The 20,768-nt window shown below is 39.1% G+C and overlaps 1 protein-coding gene across 1 annotated transcript in view; it reads right to left on the minus strand.

The window, feature by feature from the left end:
- The window catches only part of Mtfr1 (mitochondrial fission regulator 1), a 39,404-nt gene that overhangs the window by 18,222 nt on the left and 414 nt on the right, over positions 1–20,768 (minus strand). Inside the window, exon 2 of the mRNA XM_013518201.1 lies at positions 2,578–2,720. Coding sequence (XP_013373655.1) covers positions 2,578–2,643 — 66 coding nt within the window. The 5' untranslated portion in view covers positions 2,644–2,720. The remainder of the gene's footprint in view (positions 1–2,577; positions 2,721–20,768) is intronic.

Genomic DNA, 20,768 nt, shown 5'->3' on the forward strand with positions numbered 1-20,768 from the left:
AAAGAACTAATTATCACTGGTATCCTAATGGCAAAAGCAAAACAAAATCCTGATTTAAGAGTTAACATTATTTTTTAAAAAGCAGGTAAGGCCAGGCATGGAGGAACACGCCTATAATCCCAGCACTCAGGAGGCTAAGGCAGGAGGATCACCATGAATTCGAGGCCAGCCTAGGCTACATAGTGAGTTCAAGGCCAGCCTGAACTACACAGTGAGATCCTGTCTCAAAACAAAACAAAAACAAAAATTAAAAGCAGATAAAACAGGTAAAGGAAAAAGTACTATACTTTCTATTCTTGGGACACTTTCAAGCATAGCACTGAATTCATTTATATCTCAAGTCCTCAGGAATACACATTATTAATCATTAAAAAATAAAGCTAATAGGAAATAGCAAGATGGAGCAAAGGGAGTGCATTAAGATTTAAAAAGAAAAAAGGTGGGGAGATTGTGAAGTGCTGTGTATGTATACCAAGTTCCTACAAGGAACGAAATCATCGTGTACTATAACATGGATATAAAAAACTATATATGTATGTGTGTGTGTGTATATATGTGTGTGTGTGTGTGTGTGTATATATATATATATATATATATATATATATATATATATATAAAAATGAAGGGGACCAAGAGATGCAGGGAAGAGGGAAGAAATGAGGTTAAAAAGTAGAATTAAGAAATATCATGTACCTGTACCAACTGCCCATGATAAAATGTAATCACTATGTACTACAAACATGTTCAATTAAAAAAAAGATAGAGGGGCTGGGAATATAGCTCAGTGGCGTAAGCGCCTGCCTGGCAAGCACAAGGTCATGAGTTCAATCCCCGGTGTCGCAAAGAAAAAAAAAAAAGACAGAGCTAAGAAACTTTCTTTTAGGGCCAGGCATGGTATCACATGCCTGTAATCTTGGCACTTGGAAGGCTGAGGCAGGAAGATCAGCAAGAGTTTAAGGCCAACCTGGGCTACACAGTCACTCCAAGGCCAGCCTGAACTACACAGTGAGACCCTGTCTTTTTTTTCAGATGTCCAAGGGTATAATCTAGGTGCAGTACAACTCTGTACTTTTACTCTTGGTAAACTAAGAAGACCCTACCAATTTAAAAACAACAACAACACATAAACTGAGTGCAACGGTGCACACCTGCAATCTCAGCTACTCTGCAGGCGGGGGCGGGAGGCCAGCCTGGGCAACTTAGAGAGGCTTTGGGGGGATCTTCCATTCTTTATTTTTTTTTCTTCCATTCTTTCTAAAAGTAAAACAAAAGAAACTCTTTTGCTATCACTACTAAAAAGTTCATTTATCCTACGAAGCCCAATGGTGGTTTAAAAAAAAACGAAAACAGTGCACTAAAAAGTACACCCATATTCAAATGATGTGACTTGCCTGTATCATTAATAAAACTTAATTCACCAGATGTGGTGGCACACACCTGTTATCCCAGCACTCAGGCAGGAAGATAACCCAGAGTTCGAGGCCAGCCTGGGTTACACAGTGAGTTCAAGGACAGCCTGAACTGTATAGCAAGACCCTATCTCAAAACACCAAAAAACAAAAACAAAAAAACCCAACAACAACAACAAAAAACTTAATTCCATGTCAAGATATCAGAACACTGAATCTGAAAATGAAAAAGCCAGGTGCGGTGGCACACGCATGTACTCCCAACACTCTGGCTGGGAGGCTGAGGCAGAACCGTAAATTCAAGTCCAGCTTTGGCAATTTAGCAACTGAAAGAGACCTTGTCTCCAAAAACTAAAAAAATAAATGGTCTGGGGATGTAGGTCGGTGAGAAGGACTTCGGTTCATTCTCCAGTACCACTACCTCCTACCCCTCCAAAGAAAGTAAAAAGAAAAACAAGTATTATACAAAATGTGCTTGATGCAACTGCTCTAATATCTACAGTGGAATAGATCAAAACAAAATTTATATATCAGTAGAACATACTTATAAAATCTAACATCCCTGGCATAGAACAATCATAATACTAAAGTATTTTTCTTGCTAGCTATATTTGTCATATTTTAGGAGAAATGACTCACCTTTTACTTGTTTGATAAAACATATTATTACAGTATTCAGTATTACTAATTCCAAAACATTCAAAGTGATCAAGTGTGAGTCAAATATACTTTATTCAGTGATTTCTCTGTACTGTATATTTAAGCTGCTTCCTCACTAATAACAAATGCGTTGCTTTTAATGGTCACATGAAGCCGGGCGTGGTGGCACACGCCTGTAATCCCAGCACATAGGAGGCTGAGGCAGGAGGAGCGTTGCGAGTTTGAGATCAGCCTGGGCTACAAAGTGAGCTCAAGGCCAGCCTGAACTGCATGGCAAGACTTTGTCTCAAAAAAAGAAAAAGGATCACATGAATACCTTAGTACATTTTCAGATAACCGAGAGGCATACCCCCTTACATATGATGCTAGAAGAGTCACTTTCATGATTTAGATAGTAAGCAAAATAGTATACAAACATTGAATTCAAATGTTGGTCACATAGTTCATCTCAGAAAAGTTCTTAAAATATGTAAATGTCTGCATTTTAAAATAAATTTTGAGCACTCACCGACTGCATGCTTACTCCAACCTGCTGAAAAACCATCCTCATCAGGCGCTTAATCCAGCCAAGCATTTAGATGGCAAAGCTTTCCCAAATTTGCATTTCAAGTACTTCAGGCATACATAGCAGCACATGGTCCATAAAGCAAACTGAAAATTTTAAATGCAAATACTCAAATGAATTATTATTTACAACCTTTACTGTCTACAACATGAGTCACAAAGTAAGGCTAAAGCATTTAAAACATTTCTTGTATAAATTAAAATAAAGTTTGCCTGTGATTAGTTTGCTTAAAGTAGTAAGAGCTGTACAAGATTTTTAAAAAATTATTTTTACAGTCTAAGTTCTTGCTTTAAAGTAAGGAACACATACTGTGGCTAATTTAAGTAGAAAGTACATATATGAAAAGATATCCAGTAGACAGTAATCTCCAAAGACAACGGCCTGAAGTGCGGTGGCACTGGTCCTGGAAGACACACTGGCCTGTGCCCGCTCCCCTTCTCCGCCAGCCACTCCTGAACTGCTCTGCCCACACTGAGGCATGTGCTTGGTCAAGACCAAAACTGAAGAAGCAAGAAGTCAAAGTAACAACAAGGTTTTGCTCACCACCAAAAATCAGGAAGATAGGAATTCCAGAAACACAGAATGAGAATTCAGATGCAACAAGGTCAAAAACAATGCGTAATTCTCTACTCAATGGCACCCCCACGCACTGTCCCAGTCCTGTCATATACTGTATACCTGACAGACTGAAATGTTAACTTGTATCCTATAGGTAAATTCAATAAAGTACTGGTCTCCAATGAGATAAATCAATGCACTGCTTATTAACACTACATTTACAGAAAAAAAAAAGTAACCTAGGCGTGGTGACACACATCTGCAAACACAGCGCTCCAGAAGAATTACGAGTTTGACCCCATCCTGTGCAACTAATCGACTTAAACCAGACACTATCTCAAAAAAATTTTTTTAAAGGGTAGAGATATAGTTTAGTACAAAGTGGGCGGGGGCTGAAGAGAAGTGTGCTCGGTAATAGGATTGATTTACATTTTGATGCAAGCTCCTTTCATCGTGGAGCTGTCTGCACTTTGAGAAGAACTGAACAATCACAGAGCATCAGGAGAAAAACATAAACAGCCACAGATATACAGACAGCATAGAAAGGAACTGGAAAGACCTGTGCCCCTGTGACAGAAGAGCAGAAAGGAGGATAAGCACTAGGGGTAAAAATGAACAGCAATGGGACAGCCAGAAATACAAGGATGAGTTCATGCTGGGGAAACAGGAAAAAGGAACAAGAATCCCATTTAACAAAAGCTGAAACCGCAGAGAAGACTCCACATGCTAAGACACTTCAGAAAGTTTGCTGAAGGGCTGGGTATCTAGGCACGTAGCTCACTGCTAGAATTCTTGCTCTCATACGTATGAGAGGTCCCTGGGATCAAGCCCCAGAACCACCATCTCCAAAAATGTTTGAATTTACTGAAGTTTAAACTAAATATTATTTTTGATTCTTTGAAAACTGTAGTAGCAAGAAATAATAGGTACATTTCAACATGCTCTGTACCAAATTTCTTAGTTTTTGAGACAGGGTCTCACTACTACCAAACTCACCCTGTAAGCCAGGCTGTCTTGAACTCACAGCAATCTTCCTGCCTCAGCCTCCCAAGTGCTAGGGTTACAGGCATGTACCACCACATCTGGCTCTATATTCCAATTTTTAACATACTGGGAAGTCCTACCCTACTAACGTAAGTTTCACTGACTGCTTTATAAGTAAATGAAAAATACCTGAATTCATGAAATAATGCACTTAGTTGCCTTTATTTGAGTGTCAAAGAAGTGTCTTTCATAAAAATGTCTACCCACTAAACTCTGCAGTAAAAACAAGCTAAATTCAGTAAACATTTACATGTGCCAGAAGCCATGAGGAACATTTTTATGTTTAAGTCAATATATACAAAATCTAAATTATCACAAATGACTTTAGGAAGGTAGATATCAAATTATCCTCAATTTCTAGAGACACACACTGAATTGTAGTTCATGCAACTGGACTACAGGTTGCTTTCACGGCAATTAGGACTCAAACCAGATGTTTAGAGAAAAGTTTGGATTTTGTCCACTATACCATGCTACTCCCAAAATGACAGTACTAGTTTGGGGAAGACTTTAGAAAATTTTGACCATTTTCTAGTACTGTTTTGACATACTGCTATCCTATTCGGCTTTCCACATGCTTGTATCTCAAATTACAGACATTAAATAGTGAAGTGCTAGGGCTCTGAATCGAGGTTTGTAGCCTTGTGCCACATACCAACTGGTGAGTGTGTAAACAAGCTAAGTACTTTGAGACAGTAGCTCAGGAGCTGTGAGAACTGAAAGACAACGTATAAACCATCTTAGTGACAATTCTAAAGAAAGTAGGTTGACAGCAGCAGCAATGAAAAAAACAACATTCGAGATAATAATAAAAATAAAAATCAGACTTGGCAAAGTAACAGAGAAACAACAGGAGGAAGTCAAGTGACAACCAAAGTTTTGATCAAAGATGATGAAATTATACCTGCCAAGTAGGGAAACACTGAAAAGTAGCAAATGCTCTTTCATAACAGTCTTATGGTTTGTGTCTGGATGTCCCCCGAAAGCCACACGCAGTCATGGAGCGGGCTTCTACAGTTTACGACTGATTCACGATCCAATGTCGGAATGATGAGTGTGAGCGCTACACCCGCCCTGGGGCGGGTAGTTTACATACAATGTCAGGGAGGACAAGAGCCCTGCTCTCTGCTGCTTCTTCCCTTTTGCTCTTGCTGCTTTTGCTATCTTCCGCCACCATGAACGGTTGCCCTATGCCATGTGCCACTCTGCCTTGGAATCAGCTGAGTATGGACCGAAACCTCCACGAACTGTGAGTTAAATGAACCTTTCCTTGCTTAATGTTGGGCATCAGGTATTTTGTCTCAGCAACAAGAGAAAAGTAACCAAGACAAACAGTAAGTTTAAAATGACAGTAGTATACACATGTAAATACAATTACACACTAGAGTGCTGGGCAATGGCAAGAATACTCACTGATTAATTGCTACATAAAATGTCCATAACTAGACCTTTGGTCAGACAGGTAACGACACAACATCATAAAAATCTATTATTGGTTATATGAATTAATCTTTTGAGAATCAGTGAGAATATAAGGAGCAAAAAGCCAAAAATAACATCAAAAGTAAATAGCAAAAAACTGGGCAAGGAGAATGATTTCATGTACGGTTGAAAACTTCTCTTTTTCAGAAAAGTACACAAATTTAGGTTATTACCTTTTAGGCAGAGTTGTCTCTTTACTGCCTCTGCAGTTTTGCTTATCCAAAATATCAGAGTCGAAATCATACAGTAAGTGGTCTTTCCAGATTGGCTGCTTTCACTGAGAAAGACGCATTTAAGGTTCATGCACATCTATTCATAGTTTGACAGCTCATTTTAGGGTTGAGTAATATTCCACTGTCTGGACGTACCAGCTTATTTACCCATTTATTTACCTACTCAAGGACATTCAGCTACTCAAGAATATCTTCCTTGCTTCTAAGTTTTGACAATTATGAATAAAATGTTACAAATATCTCTGCAAGTTTCATTTTTAAAATACTGCATCATTCAAGGTTCTCCAGAGAATCAGAACCAATAGTGTAGGGGTTGCCACATGCAAAGAAATCTAAGAAACTACCTCTCTCAACTATGAAGGCTGAGAAATCCCATAATGTGCATGTGTAAACTGGTGGTCCAAGTGAGCTACGGGTGTTAATGCCCACTGGTATTCAAAGACCTGTGTGAGATTCTTGTGTGAGGACAGGAGATAGATGTCCCAGCTCAAGCCAAGAGCAAATATGCTCTTCCTTTGCCTTTTTGTTCTAGTAAGGTCTCCCGAGATTGCAAAACCACCCACATCAGCGCTGGTGAATCTCCTTTACTCAGTCCATAGCAGCGGTGGCAAACCTATGGCACATACGCAGCAGCAGGCTGTTTGCATCACTGAAAGCGCTCAAAGATTCACCATCACAGGTCTATAGATTGAAATGCAAATCTTTTCTAGAACATCCCCACAGACACACCCAAAAGTAATGTTTGACCAGCAATCCGGACATCCAGTGAAACAAACTAGCTGACAAAGAAAATTAATCCTCAAGGGCTGGGGGTGTTGCTTAGTGGTGGAATGGTGGAGGACCTGACTTACTGGCAGGCAGTGAGGCCCCAGGTTCAATCCCCGGCACAACAAAAATAAGTAAAGAAATGGCTGGGCTAGAAATAAGTATTAGGGAACACTGGCTTAGAAAAGGGAGGTGAGATTTACTAACTCAGAGAGTAAGAGAGAAACCAGCATAGACAAGTCAAGCAATACTTCAGACAAACTGAAAAAAAGGGACTGAGAAAAAGTGATCGAAGAGGTAGAAGAAAAATTACAATGATACTGTCAACCCCTTCCTTGCCCCCATCACATATAAAAAGGGAAATTTTAAGCAAAGTAATAGTCCCTGTTAAACACAGAAGGGATTAATACTTGGTGGCTTCCTACTGCTACCCTTTTCCATCAAGCTCCCCCAGCACACCTTCTGGAAAACTCTGAATGTAAACATCCCCGCAACTCCCTGTCTTCAACATATTCCCTCACCACGGGGCTCTCCTGGCCCACTCTATCCTCTACCTTTAACTTAGCTTATCCCTCCCAAATTTTCATCTAACTAGACTCTTCCTACTTTTACTTTCTTTTACCTGATCCAACCAAAAGTCATTTCCACCACTGCTTTGCCATTTTGAATTCTTTGTTCTACAGCCTTATCCTCTGAGTCAGAATATGATGAATCAAACAGCCTATATTTCCTATGACTAAGCTACACAAAAAGTACTAAACTTTTCATTTTGATGTTATTATAAATGTACTATCTCCAGTCTCAGCTGGGCCCTCACTACTGCCCAGCATTCCAAGAAATTTTTTATTTGCCTATTCTTCCCAGTCTTGCGTTCTCCAGAGCATCCGTTTCAAATGTTCTCCACGCTACCTGCTATGGTTTGAATGTGTCCACCGAAGTTCTTGTGTTGGAACCTAACCCCCAGTGCAGTGTTGGTGTGAGGTGGATCCTTTAAGAAGTGATTAGGTCATGAGAGCTCTGCCCTTATAAATGAATTAGCATCATTACCACGGGAGTGGATTTCTCTAACAAAAAGGATTAGTTTGGAGTAAAGCCCCTCTTACATACATACACTTCCCCCTCTCCTTTCTCCTCCTCCTTTGTTCTCCTCCCTCCTCCTCCTGGCACCTTCCACCAGAGGACAGCACAGAGGCCCTTACTACTGGTGAACCATGCTCTTGGGCTTCCCAACCTCCAGAACAACGAGCTAATAAATTTCTGCTCTTTATAAATTACCCAGTCTCAGGTAATTCTGTTATACCAGCAGAAAATTGACTAAATAGTATCCAACCCTTCCTCCACAGCTTCTCAGCAGAAGACCAAGCACATGACTGGAGAAAAGTCCCTCAGCATACTGTTCTGCATGCCCTACTTGTACCTCCATCTGCGTCGGCTCTGTGCCCCTCGTCTCTCCCGCCCTTCTCTCCCAGCACCTGCTCCTGAGTCCTTTCCTTCACCTCACAGGTCTCACATCAGAAACGGTCTGCATGACGTAATTCTGTCCTCTCCCTTATTAACTTCCACCACTTGCATCTCTTAGTTTCTCCCATCTGCATTCAAACCAAAATCCAAAATCAATCTTCATAACTTTCCTCCAGAATTTGTTGTTCATGTGTTCTCTGCTTGAGAAAATAGCATTGAACCAGTTATTCCTTCTTTCTCTTTCACTTTCCACAATCGAGTTCTGTTTTTCCCCCTAAACATACGGGAGTCCATCACCATTGTCCTTACTGTTCTAATCCTTCACTGGTGTAAAAATCTATTAATCTGACAGTCTCCCAATTTCTCCCTCCCTTTTCCATCCATCCTCAATACTGATGTAGATTTTTATGATCTGGTCTCTTGCTCTTTTTTCTGTCGCTCACATCCCTCATACATCCTTTGATCCAGTCACACAGGTAATTCCAGAAATTTAACATGTTCTTTTCAGCTGTGGACTTTTCTTCTATTCAGTATTCCTCCTACTTATGCATCCTTGTAGTAAACTGCCTCCTACTAATCCTTTGTTTCAGCCTAGTTACGCCTCCTCTAACAAGTCTCTGCTGCCAGGCGTGGTGGCACACACCTGGGATTCCCAGCACTCGGGGAGTTGAGGCAGGAGGATCATTGCAAGTTCCAGGCCAGCCTAGGATATGTAGTGAACTCAAGGCCAGGCTGAACTACACAGGGAGACCCTGTCTCAAAGAAAAAAATCTCTGCTGATCAACCAGGATAAGGACCGGCTTGTAGGTATTATTATCTTCTAACACACTAAAACAATGTACCTAGACCAATTATCTCCTCCACTAGACTTTAATTATCTTAAGAGCAGAAACTTAGCACAAAGTCTCAGTATTTAGCATACTGTACTAGATATAATAATTGTTCATTAATATTTGACTATCAAACGATGAGAGCCTATGTCCCAAACCAGTGCCCTTCCCATGCTTTAATTGTAAATGTATCTTGGTAACCACCACATTGGGCGTGGTGGCACATGCTTGTAATCGCAGCACTTAGGAGGCTGAGACAGAAGGATCATTGTGAATTCAAGACCAGCCTGGGCTACATAATGAACTCAAAGCCAGCCTGCACTACACAGTGAGACCTTATCTTTAAAAAAAAAAAAAAAAAAAAGTGAATATATCTAAAAGGTTATTTGTTTTCATTATACATGAATTAGGTAATTTCAGACAAAACCTCCTCCCACTGAGGACAAGTAAACTAGCTGGACAAAACATAAAAAATTCTATATGTAAGCATCAGAGAGCCGGGCACTGTGGCGCATGCCTGTAATCCCAGCACTCAGGAGGCTGAGGCAGGAGGATCGTTGCAAGTTCAAGACAAGCCTATGCTACATGAGTGAGCAAGGCCAGCCTGAACTGCAAAGCAAGACCCTGTCTCAAAAAAAAAAAAGCAACAGAGAAATATAGAATTGGTTTTCTGAAAAGATTTAACACAAAACTACAGACTTCTAATGAGATTTATCAAGGAGAAAGAGGAGGAATACGCTACCAATAACAGGAATGAAAAATAGAACATACTATGTGCTACAGGCATTAAAAAAATCACAAAAGGTAAAACAAGCTATAATGCAAGAAGTTACAACAGTGTCAATCTTTGGTAAGGGCTGGTAACAATTGGAAGGGGGACCATCAAGGCGTTTACTGAAGTATAAGTAACTTTCTATTTCTCAGCCTGGGTGGCTATTACCTGGATTTCTGCTTTGTGATTATTTACTAGGCTATACATTTATGTTTGTCATTTTGTTATACTTAATAAAAAAAGTTTAAAGTAAAAGACCTACTCTGGAAACACGTAAAATTTTGCTATTGTAATAATAGTTTTTAATTGGAACTTTATAGATGCTAATTCTTTTATAAAACTTGACTCAAGTCAATGTAGTCTGTGTATTATTGCCCTACCTAAATCAGTCTCGCGTTAGTAATAGCTTTTTTTATTTACCCAAGTTTGATTTAAAGTGAATTCTAGTTACTAAGCATTTTTGGGGGGGAGGCTGGGCTTGAACTCACTATGTGGCCCAGGCTGACTTTGAACTCCTGGCAGTCCTCCTGCCTCAGCCTCCTAAGTGTTGCGATTACAGGTGTGAACCACCACACCTGGCTTACACCCTTTAAAAACAAACCTGGAAGTATATATTTTTGCACAAACCAGCTATAAAATTCAAAGGTTTTTCTTATGTATTTGACATAAAGAATCAGTTTTCAATCCTTTATATTCAAGACAGTTGGTATTTCTACACTATTGTATGTTTAATTTCTTTTGATTGTATTTTATGAGGGGAGGTAGAGAAAGATTTTCTGGCATTCCTATTCATTTGGTTGGTTGATGGATTGATCCATCCATCCATCCATCCATCCATTCACCCATCCATCCATCCATCCATTTAGCAGATCTGTCTGTCTGTCTGTCTATCTGTCTATCTATCTATCTATCTATCCATCCAGGGCCTTTGCACTGAGCTAGCACTAAGCTAAATCCCCAGCACTTTATAATTTGTTTTTTGAGACAATGTCTCTCTAAGTCACGCATGGCTGGGCTAAAATTTACAATCTTTCTGCCCAGCCTCCTTCAGGCCTTGAATTAAAGGAATGCGCCACTATACTCTGCCACTTGGTAAGTTTATATAAAGTTCTAGTTGCCAGTTCTCAGGTAACAAAGACAAGCAGATTTATTTTTCTCTTTCTTGGTCATTGTTGCATCCAGAATTGAACCCAGGACCTTCACACTAAGCTACAGCCCCAGGCCCTTTTTATTATCTATTTTGAGACAGGATCTTGCTAAATCACTAAGTTGTCCAGGCTAGGCACAAACTTGTGATCTTCCTGCCTCAGCCTCTTAAGAGTGCTGGGATTAAAGGCATGCACCACCCCCCCCAGCTAAGATATTCTGATATTGTTGAATTCTTCAGTACTATGATGGATAAACAGTTGCACATTTGGCATGTTTTATTTTTGAATCTTACCTTTCACTGGAGATTTGGCAATATAAAGTAAATCTTCTAAATATACATCAAGTCTATGAATAAAGAATGATTTAATAAATGTACTATCTCCAGTCTCAGCTGGGCCCTCACTACGGGCATGGTGGCACATGCCTATAATCTCACCACTCAGGAGGCTGAGGCAGGAGGATCACTGCAAGTTTGAGGGCTGCCTGGACTACACAGCAAGACTCTGCCTCAAAAAAAAAAAAAGTTTTCTAGATTCTCTGTATGAACATGAGCAAACATAAGCAATTTAATTCCTAGATATTTTGTACAGATTCATATTCTAACCTACTGTAATATAATCTATGAGAAATAACAAAGTACTTTTTATGAAAGGGATGTTTGGCAGGGCAGTAGACAACCAAGAAGAAATGAGAAATAAATACATTTTGAAAACAGACTTTCTGCCGGGCCTGGTGGCACACACCTGTAATGCCAGCTGAGGGAGGCTGGGAGGCTGAGGCAAAAGGATCACAAGTTTGAGGCCAGCCTGGGCTATCTAATGAGTTCAAAGCTACCCTGAACTATGTAGTGAGACTCTGTTTCAAAACAAAAAACAAAACACGAAGAGTACTTTTTCCTCTGTAAACACAATAAAAAACATATACTAATGTATAAATAGACAAAATTTATAGTATCAAAGCAAAGACAATACAATACCACCTTAACCTAATATATATCTTCTTTCAGATTATTACACAGAAGTTGCTAGAAGTATTTCACAATAACACTGCTAGCAATAAAAACAAGATTGTCAGATGGGTGTGGTGGTGCATGCTTATAATTCCAATACCTGAGAGGCTGTGGCAGGAGGACCACCTCTGAGTTCGAAGCCAGCTTGGGCTACACAGCAAGACCCTGTCTCAAAAAAGCCAAAAACCAAAAAAAGGAAAACCAAAACAAGAGATTGCCATTAAATTTTAAATGACAAAAATTGGTGACTTTTAAGTTACAACATTTTTATGAGGTCTTAGGGAATTACTCAAGGAAACAGCCCTTTAATTATCTACATATTATCCTTATGAGAGAAATATGACCCATTTCATAGAAAATATCTAACATGTTAATAGAGCATTCTTAGTTATTTGGTTGATTAAATCTTTTTTTTTTTTTCCGGTACTGGGAATCGAACTCACGACCTTGCGCTTGCCAGGCAGGCGCTGTGCCACTGAGCTAAATCCCCAGCCCCCAATTAAATCATTAATGTTATTAACTGCTCTCAGAATGCTAAGAGATTAAATAATTGTTATCAGTGATTCACAAACAACAGTCCATTCTGTTGCCAAACAAAATTTTAAAAGAAAAACAAAGACCAGGCAGTTAAACTACACAAAAAGTTTATTGACTTTGAAGTTGGTCTTATTTTGTTCTTTTAGGATAAAAGGTCAAAAAATTTTTTAAACTTCCTTTCTTATCACAACATGAAATGTCAACCCCATACCAATACCCTACTGTACCCTACACTCTCTGGAAATTAAATTTTGAAATTCAAGTCTAGTGCTATCAGACCTTACCATCAGACTAAATATGACTACACACATAACTACAGAACAATGACATAGTATTCAACTTGAGAGTACAATTTACTAGCAATAATTTAACAGTCTATCTGTACATGCAAAATTAAGTACACTGTTACATCCTCAGTGCTTACACAGAATTTGACATCTTATTCAATGCACAAAAAATACATCTCAAAACCTGTAGTACATCTCTCAACAACTTAAAAACTGATGAGATTAAGGTCTGTGAACACAAGCTGATTAAAACTCGATTAAAATTTTTTTCAAGTTAATGATCTTCAAAGATGAAATTAAACTTCTGAAAGACTTTTTTTTTTTAATTTTTAAATTTTATTTTTTCTTCCAGTACCAGGAATCAAACTCACGACCTTGTGCTTGCCAGGCAGGCGCTGTGCCGCTGAGCTAAATCCCCAGCCCCTGAAGGACATTTTTAGAGGTTATATTTCTCTCTGTATGATAAAAGAGAGGTTCTACAGCCATTATAAAGATCTGCCATTTGCATGTGATATCTCTGTAATGTAATCCTATAGTGAAAAACATAGGTGCTTTCTTCTTCAAATGTTTTTATAATTGTAAGCATGCAAATTATATACTCTGATAATTTTAAAACAAACCTTTTGAAAAGAATTTAAACAAAAGTGATTGTGGACAGCACATGAGCAGATGCAAATAAAATACTTAGAAGTCAACAATATTTTTTACTAAAAGTGTTATCTACAGGTGCAAGGTCATGATGAAAAGGCAGTTATAGGTGATTGTGATACACTGTGTGAGAATCACTGTCCTTTGAGTGTAATCATTAAGTACTGCAAATGTGTACTAACCAAAATTTAAAAATTAAGGATTACTGTCCCTGCGGGCATATGTGTGTAAATGATGTGAAAACTTAGTAAATTATACCTTTATAAAAATATAAGCTCAATTTTTAAAAATATGGTAGGGATACTTACTAAAGCATTAATTGTAAAAGAGAAAAATCTAGAGGCGATCTCAAAGAGTATCAATGGGGTAGTACTTAAAATAAATTCAATATACCCATTCTAAGTTTATGGTCACTATAAAGTGAAATAACTGTTTAAGGATAACTTACAAATTTTATGCAAAGAAGAGCTATGCATAAGAGGCTTTTCATGATAAAATGCTGAATGGAAAAAGCTGAAAACTATTACTTACATGTGATTCTATTTTTAAAAAGAGAGACCAGGGATGTAACTCAGTGATAGAGTACATTCATGAAGCCCTGGACTTGATCTGCACTAACATACAAACACACAGTCTACAATTAAAATGAAGTATTACAGTTTAGATCTAGAATGTTCCACGTAAGACTCAAGTATTCACAGGTAGGGATTTTAAAAGATGACTGAATCATGGGGATACTATAGCTTATTTGCTGTTAGGCTGGGCCTGGTTAGAAGAGGGTGGCCACTGGGGTCACAAACTGGAAGGGTGTATCTCCCTCCCAGGTCTTCCCTACTCTGTTTCCTGGCTACCATGATGTGAGCAGCTTTCCTCTCCTGCAGATGCTCTTTCTGCCTTGCAGTCAGCTGACTATGGACTGAATCTTCTAAAACCATAAGCCAAAATGAAATTCTCCTTTAAATTGTGGGTATTGGATATTTGGTTCCAGCAACAAAAGCAACTGAGACAATTTATGAAGTGGGGTCATTGTTTTGAGTATACTTAACCATGTGGTTAGAAGATTTGGAATTTGTATGTAGGAAGAATTTAGAAAGGCTTGGAAATGCTGGCTAAAGAAAACCTAGGATGTTGTAAGCCATGTTTGATAGGAGATTCTGGTCAGCACAACTCCGGTCAAAACGCTGATAGAAATGCACACAGTAAAAGGTTGGTCCAGGTTTCAGTTGGGAAGAAAAACTCCATTAGCAGCTGGACTGCAGACCATGTGTGTTAATACTGTACAGAATTTTTTTTAAATTTTGCCCATGGCCTGAGACTGAGATTAAGGTTAGTATACTAATTAATCTGGCAAAGAAAATTTCAAGGCAGTCCAACATGCAGGTAATGGCACGGGTACTACTGGCTGCTTTTAGCCACATTTACTGACAGAATAAAGACTAAAAAGCAGAACTAAATAATTTTTTAAATTTTGCAGGCCAAAAATGAAGTACTCATAAAGGTGGAGCCAGTAAACTTGTGGCCAAAACAGGCCTCTTTGTTACAAAGATTAGCATTAAATAGAAGCCAAGTACTAGTTATCAGGACAATAGGAAAGTTACCTTAGGTGAATCTCAGGAATTAGCAAAGACTGAAACCCACCTTCACCCTTAACTGGCTCAAAGGTGCAAAATTGTAAAGCTTTTTTTTGAGATGCCCCTATGTCCCTTGCTCCAGAAGGACAATCCAGTCATTCAAGAATTCAGAGGCTGCTGTATAATTGAAAGTGGCCTGGCTACTATTCAAACTTGTGGCAGACGGTGATGTCATCCACATGGTAATCTTACAGGAATAAAGAATGCAAGAGTTGTGGTGTCTAGAAGGTTTCTACTCAGATTTCAGAGGTAGACCTGGGAGGCCAGGCAGTGTGTCCTTGAGCAGGGTGTGAGGCTGTGAGAATGAAGCTGCAAGTGCAGTGCAGACTCTAAGTCAGTAGTGCCATAGCTAGCTGTTTGTTATCACTGAAACCTCTTAAAAGGTTCACCATCACTTCCCTAGGAAGCTGGAGATGTGGAAAACACAAATCATTTGCTGAGAAAAGCCACAGGCAGTGAGCAGAGCCACTTCCAGAGAGAAGCTCTGATGGCTGTAACCAGCAATGCCATAGGGTAGGGCCACTCAAGCCCTTTGGAGTTTACATCTCACAACTTGCCCCAAGGGTTGGACATGGAAATACAAGATTTAATGTTTGCGCTGCTGGGTTTCAGTCTTGCTTTGGTCCCATTCCTTTCTATCCCTCCATTTCTCCTTTTTGGAATGGGAATGCCTACCCTGTGTCATTCTTTGTTAGAAGTGTTAAACTTTCTTTTCAATTTTCACAGGGGCTCACAGCTAAGAGTGTCTTGAGTCTCATAAAAGACACTTGACTTTGCCTTTTCAGCACTGCTGGAACTGTTAAAACTTTTTTTGAGGTGGACTAAATATATTCTGCACAAAGAGAAAGCCATCAGTTATCAGGGTAGGATTTTTATTTTCCTGGGTTGGTGTTTGTCTGTTTGCTTCTGAGACAGTCTTGCTACGTAGTTCAGGCCGGCCTCAAACTCACAACAATCCTCCTACCTCAGCCTCCCGATTGCTGGGATTACAGGCATACACTACCATGCCTGGCCAATACCTGAGTCTTCTGAGAAACATTCAGAACTGGAGCCTTAGATTAGATCATGAGGGCACTATAGGTTACTTGCTGTTAGAAGATGGGGGCCTAACTGGAAGAGGCGGGTCACTGGGGGGGTGTGCGGGTGTGACCTGGAGGGGTACAGCTCCTCTCTACTCTCCTTGCTTTGAGGCTGCCATGCTGTGAGCAACTTTCCTCCTCCAGACCCTTCCACAACACCTTCCTGCCTCAGAGTCAACCAACCATGAACTAAATCATCTAAAAACCATGCATCAAACTAAATATCTCCTCCTTTAAGATGCAGCTGTTGGGCATTTCATCTACCGAGGAAGTGACTGAGACACAAAGCACCAGAAACAGCAGTGAAACAGATGTTTTAGGTACACAACCAGAAAAAGACTTGGAAAAAAACACTAATACTCAGTACAGTATCTAACGCGTGATGACAGGATCTTCCATGTTTTTTTTATGGTTTGCTTTGTTTTTGTACTTAAGCACTTCTGTACTGTTTGTATTTTTTAATAGAACATACTACTTTTGTAATTTTTAAAGACCAGTTATTTTAAAAATTAAGTAAATGGAACAGGCTCTGTAGCTCAAAGTTAGAGTGCTTCCTTGCATGTACAAAGCCCTGGGTTCAATATCATACACACACAAAAAAGTAAATGAAATTAAAATAGAAAAATTACTCAAAATTTGGACATGTAAGTAAATAATAAACATACCAATATAAACAGTTTGGGAAAATCTTACAGGCTATACTATTATTTTTCAAGCTCAGACATTTACCTCTGCTTTATGATTTCTGTCTTATCTGGATGCTCTTAATGTCTTAGTCTAAGCTGGACAGTGGCACATACCTGTAATTCCAGCATTTGGGAGACTGAGGCAGGAAGCCAAGTTGAGTCTCACCTGGGCAATTTAGCAAGACTGTTTCAAAATAAAAAATTTTAATGAAAGACTGGCGATGTAGCTAAGTGGTGAAGCATCCCTGGGTTTGATCTCCAGTGCCAGAAAAAAAGTACATATTGTGGTCTACGTCATCTCTATTTTTAGAAAATCAAAAACTTCAGGTTAACAGCATACTTTTACAATAAACATTTTTTAAATGAGCAGACCTACAACAAAATAACAGTAGAAGGCATAATACAGTAAGTACATAAACCAGTAATAGAGTTGCTTATTATCATGTATTATATATGTACTATATTTTTATATAACCAGGAGCACAGTAGGCTTGTTTACATCACTATCACTACAAATGTCCAAGAAGCACGGCCACATGACATGATGGGTATGATCTTACTAGGTGGTAAGAATTTTTCAAACTGGGTGTGGTGGCACACACCTGTAATCCCAGCACTCAGAAGGCTGAGGCAGGAGGGTCATTTGGAGTTTGAGGCCAGCCTCGGCTACAAAGTGAGCTCAAGACCAGCCTGAACTGCACAGTGAGACTCTGTCTCAAAAGACAAAAAAACAAAACAAAACAAAAAAAAAATTTCAGTTGCATGTATAATATTATAGGGCCACAGCAGTATATCAGACACAGTCTGTTGTTGACCTTCATTATGTATATAAGTGTTTAACTACAGTTTATACTCCCTATCTGAGCCCAAATAGATGGGATTAAAAAAAAAGAAAAAGAGTTGACTAAATTAAAAACAAAACTGACTCTACTTACACCTTTCAGGAAACCAATCTCTCCATGGCCAATACACATTACTTAATTTACTAGCATACAAGAAATCAATTTCAAAAAGTAACTAATAAAATAAACAAAAACTGGATATGGTGACACATGCTTTTAATACCAGCACTTTGGGAGGCTAAGGCATGAAGGACTGTAAGTTTCAAACCAGCCTGTGCAACTTAGTGTGATGCTCTCTCAAAATCGAGTAACAAAAAAAGGCTGAGGGTATCGCTGAATGAAGAGACCCTGGGTTCAATCCCCAGTAGTGGGAAAAAAAGAGAAAAGTTTAAAATACCTTGTTAATACTGCCTTATATTAATATATTTACATGTTAAAGAATATATTATAATGGGTTTTTTCAGTTGTGCAGAGTTAATTTTCCCATTTGACTTTTTACATTTTAACCACAAAACATGCCAGTCAAATCTAGTTGTACAATTTAAAGTTAAATGACATCAAATATTTATACAATTTATTTGGTAATAATAAATTCCCAGAAGGATGGCAAGTTCAAGCCCAGCCCGGGTAACTTGCAAAATCCTATCTCAAAATAAAAAATAAACAAAGGACTGGGGGATGTAGCTCAGTGCAAAGGCTCTTGGCTCAATCCCCAGAATCACTAAATAAATAAACAGCACATCACTTTCAATACAAAATAAGGCCTCAGGTCGGGCGTGGTGTCACACGCCTAACTCGACTATAATCCCAGCACTCGGGAGGCTGAGGCAGGAGGATCATTGAGTTGAGACCAGCATGGGCTACAAAGTGAGCTCAAGGCCAGTCTGAACTGCATAGTGAGACCCTGTCTCAAAAAAAAGACAAAAAATAAATAAATAAATAAGGCCTCAGACCACTTCAGGCTTGCAGGTCACAATGTGGTGACCTGTAGTCTAGGCTATATAGTAAACCATCATTATGGGGGCATTTTTAAATGATGCAGTTACAGTGTTCTTCTTTGTCTCAATTGTGTAACTTCTATCAATAATATATAATAAACTGTTTTTAAAAGTTTAACAGGTCAGTAGTAACATATCAAAAGGCAGTGAGACAGTAAAACTGTAAATCACGTACAGATACAAATTTCCTACAATGCATGTTATTATGTATATCTAAAATGTACCAATAAAATTTTTTTTAAGTTGAACAGGTGAGTAGTAACACAGTAAGACAGTAAGACAGTAAGGCAGTGAGACAGTAAGTCTGCACAAGAAAACAAACCCATGGAAAATTAAGTTTATCAACATTTAACTGTTCCGTATTATCTCTTTTTCATGCTACCTTCTTTCTCTTATATTCATTATTTAACCAGTTTCCCTTTTTTTTTTTTTTATATTTACCAAGTCAACCCAGTAATCCTTTCACATCTCAGATGAACTGACAATACCAGTTTACTAGCTTCCTGCGAGATGGCTTCGGTCATATCACTTTTTTGCTCATGAAGTTCAACCTCCTTACTTCTGGCAGCTCTCAAGCTCCTCCACATTAAGTCTAAACTTACCTTTGGGCTTCTCAGTCACCTGAAGTTATTCTCTGCTCTTCTGTAAATAAACTCTCTCTCTACAACCTATTCCTCTAACACTATCTGGATGAAGATGCTGTCACCGGATAGTGTAATACTGGGAAAACGAGGGATACAGATGAAATATTCATTATAAATATCCCGTATGTACCAAATGCTAATGGAGTGGTGTATATATATATATAATTTTCCCCCTTTTTCTTTCCCCTTTACCTGCGTTAAAAACCAAAAATTTTAATGTTTATTGAACTACATTTACATACTTTGCTCACAACTTCAGATTCAGATTATATTCATCTTTTACTCTTTCAAAATAACAAAAACACCTCTATGATTATTGTTTTGTACTCATGTACATTTCAGGTTATTTTTCTTTCCAATTATGAACTTGTGACCATAGAGATAATATAATTTTACACCAAGTTTTCTACTCAACTTTTTAGGCTATGGAGTTAAGTTTAAAAGAACAAATATTCTGCAATGAGAATGGTCAAGATTCAGCATCCTGAATTCCAGTCCTCACTCCTTTGAGCACTGTAACTTCAGGCAAAATCGTATGATCTCCCTAAATACTTTGTTTTGTTTCCCTCAACCGTGAAATGAGAGAAACTCATACTTTATAGAGCTGTCACAATAATTAAATGAAAAGGTGGAAACAATTTTACTGTGCCTCATACAAAGAACTCTATCAACAGAAATTATCAATACAATTATTAATGCTCAAAAGCTTAACACAATACTTATTTTGATACTGTTTTGTTTTGCTTTTTGAGGTAGGATCTCGCTATGTAATTCAGGCTGGTCTTGAACTCACTATGTAGCCTAGACTGGTCTCAAACTGTCGGGGAGATCCTCCTGTCTCTGCCTCTTGAGTGCTAGGTTTACAGGTGTGCACCGCCACCCGGGCCAGTACCTTTACTTGTTTTTGGTGTTTTTTGAAAATTTGAGCACAAGGTAGTAAAGCCCGCAGTACATTCTTGTAATATAAACTAAGTGAGTGATGTTTACACTTTATGTGCCTTAATCACTCAACCTTTTTTTTTAACGAAAGACAATCTGAAGGTGAAGGGAAGGGTAAGAGAGGGCGGACTGCTACTCAGGACCAGCAGGGAGTATTCGAAAGGGAAATACTTCAACTCAACCACTCCGAAAAGACGCAAATGACTGGGGAAAGGTGTGCTTACTGAACATGACAAAGGGGCGTAGGAAAATATAAAAGGGATGAAATTATATCTGGGTTTACAACAAAGTAACTCAGCAGAGGGCAAGACTAGCCACGGACTGCGGTCCGCCGAGACGGCGCGCCGAGCGCACCGAGTTCTCCGGCCCGCTCACCCACCTTCTCTGCAACAGGAAGAATTCCATTATAAAAAGAATTCAAACGCCCCGAGGCTGGCCGTTTGTTTAGCGCCTGGTGCCAACCGGGCCCGGCCGGGAAGACAGGAAATTCCGCAGAACGAACAGGGGCACCGCAGCCGCGGCCGGGGGCGCCGGCGGCGA

Source organism: Chinchilla lanigera, unplaced genomic scaffold, assembly GCF_000276665.1.
Source record: "Chinchilla lanigera isolate Chin_1 unplaced genomic scaffold, ChiLan1.0 scaffold00043, whole genome shotgun sequence".
NCBI lineage: Eukaryota > Metazoa > Chordata > Mammalia > Rodentia > Chinchillidae > Chinchilla > Chinchilla lanigera.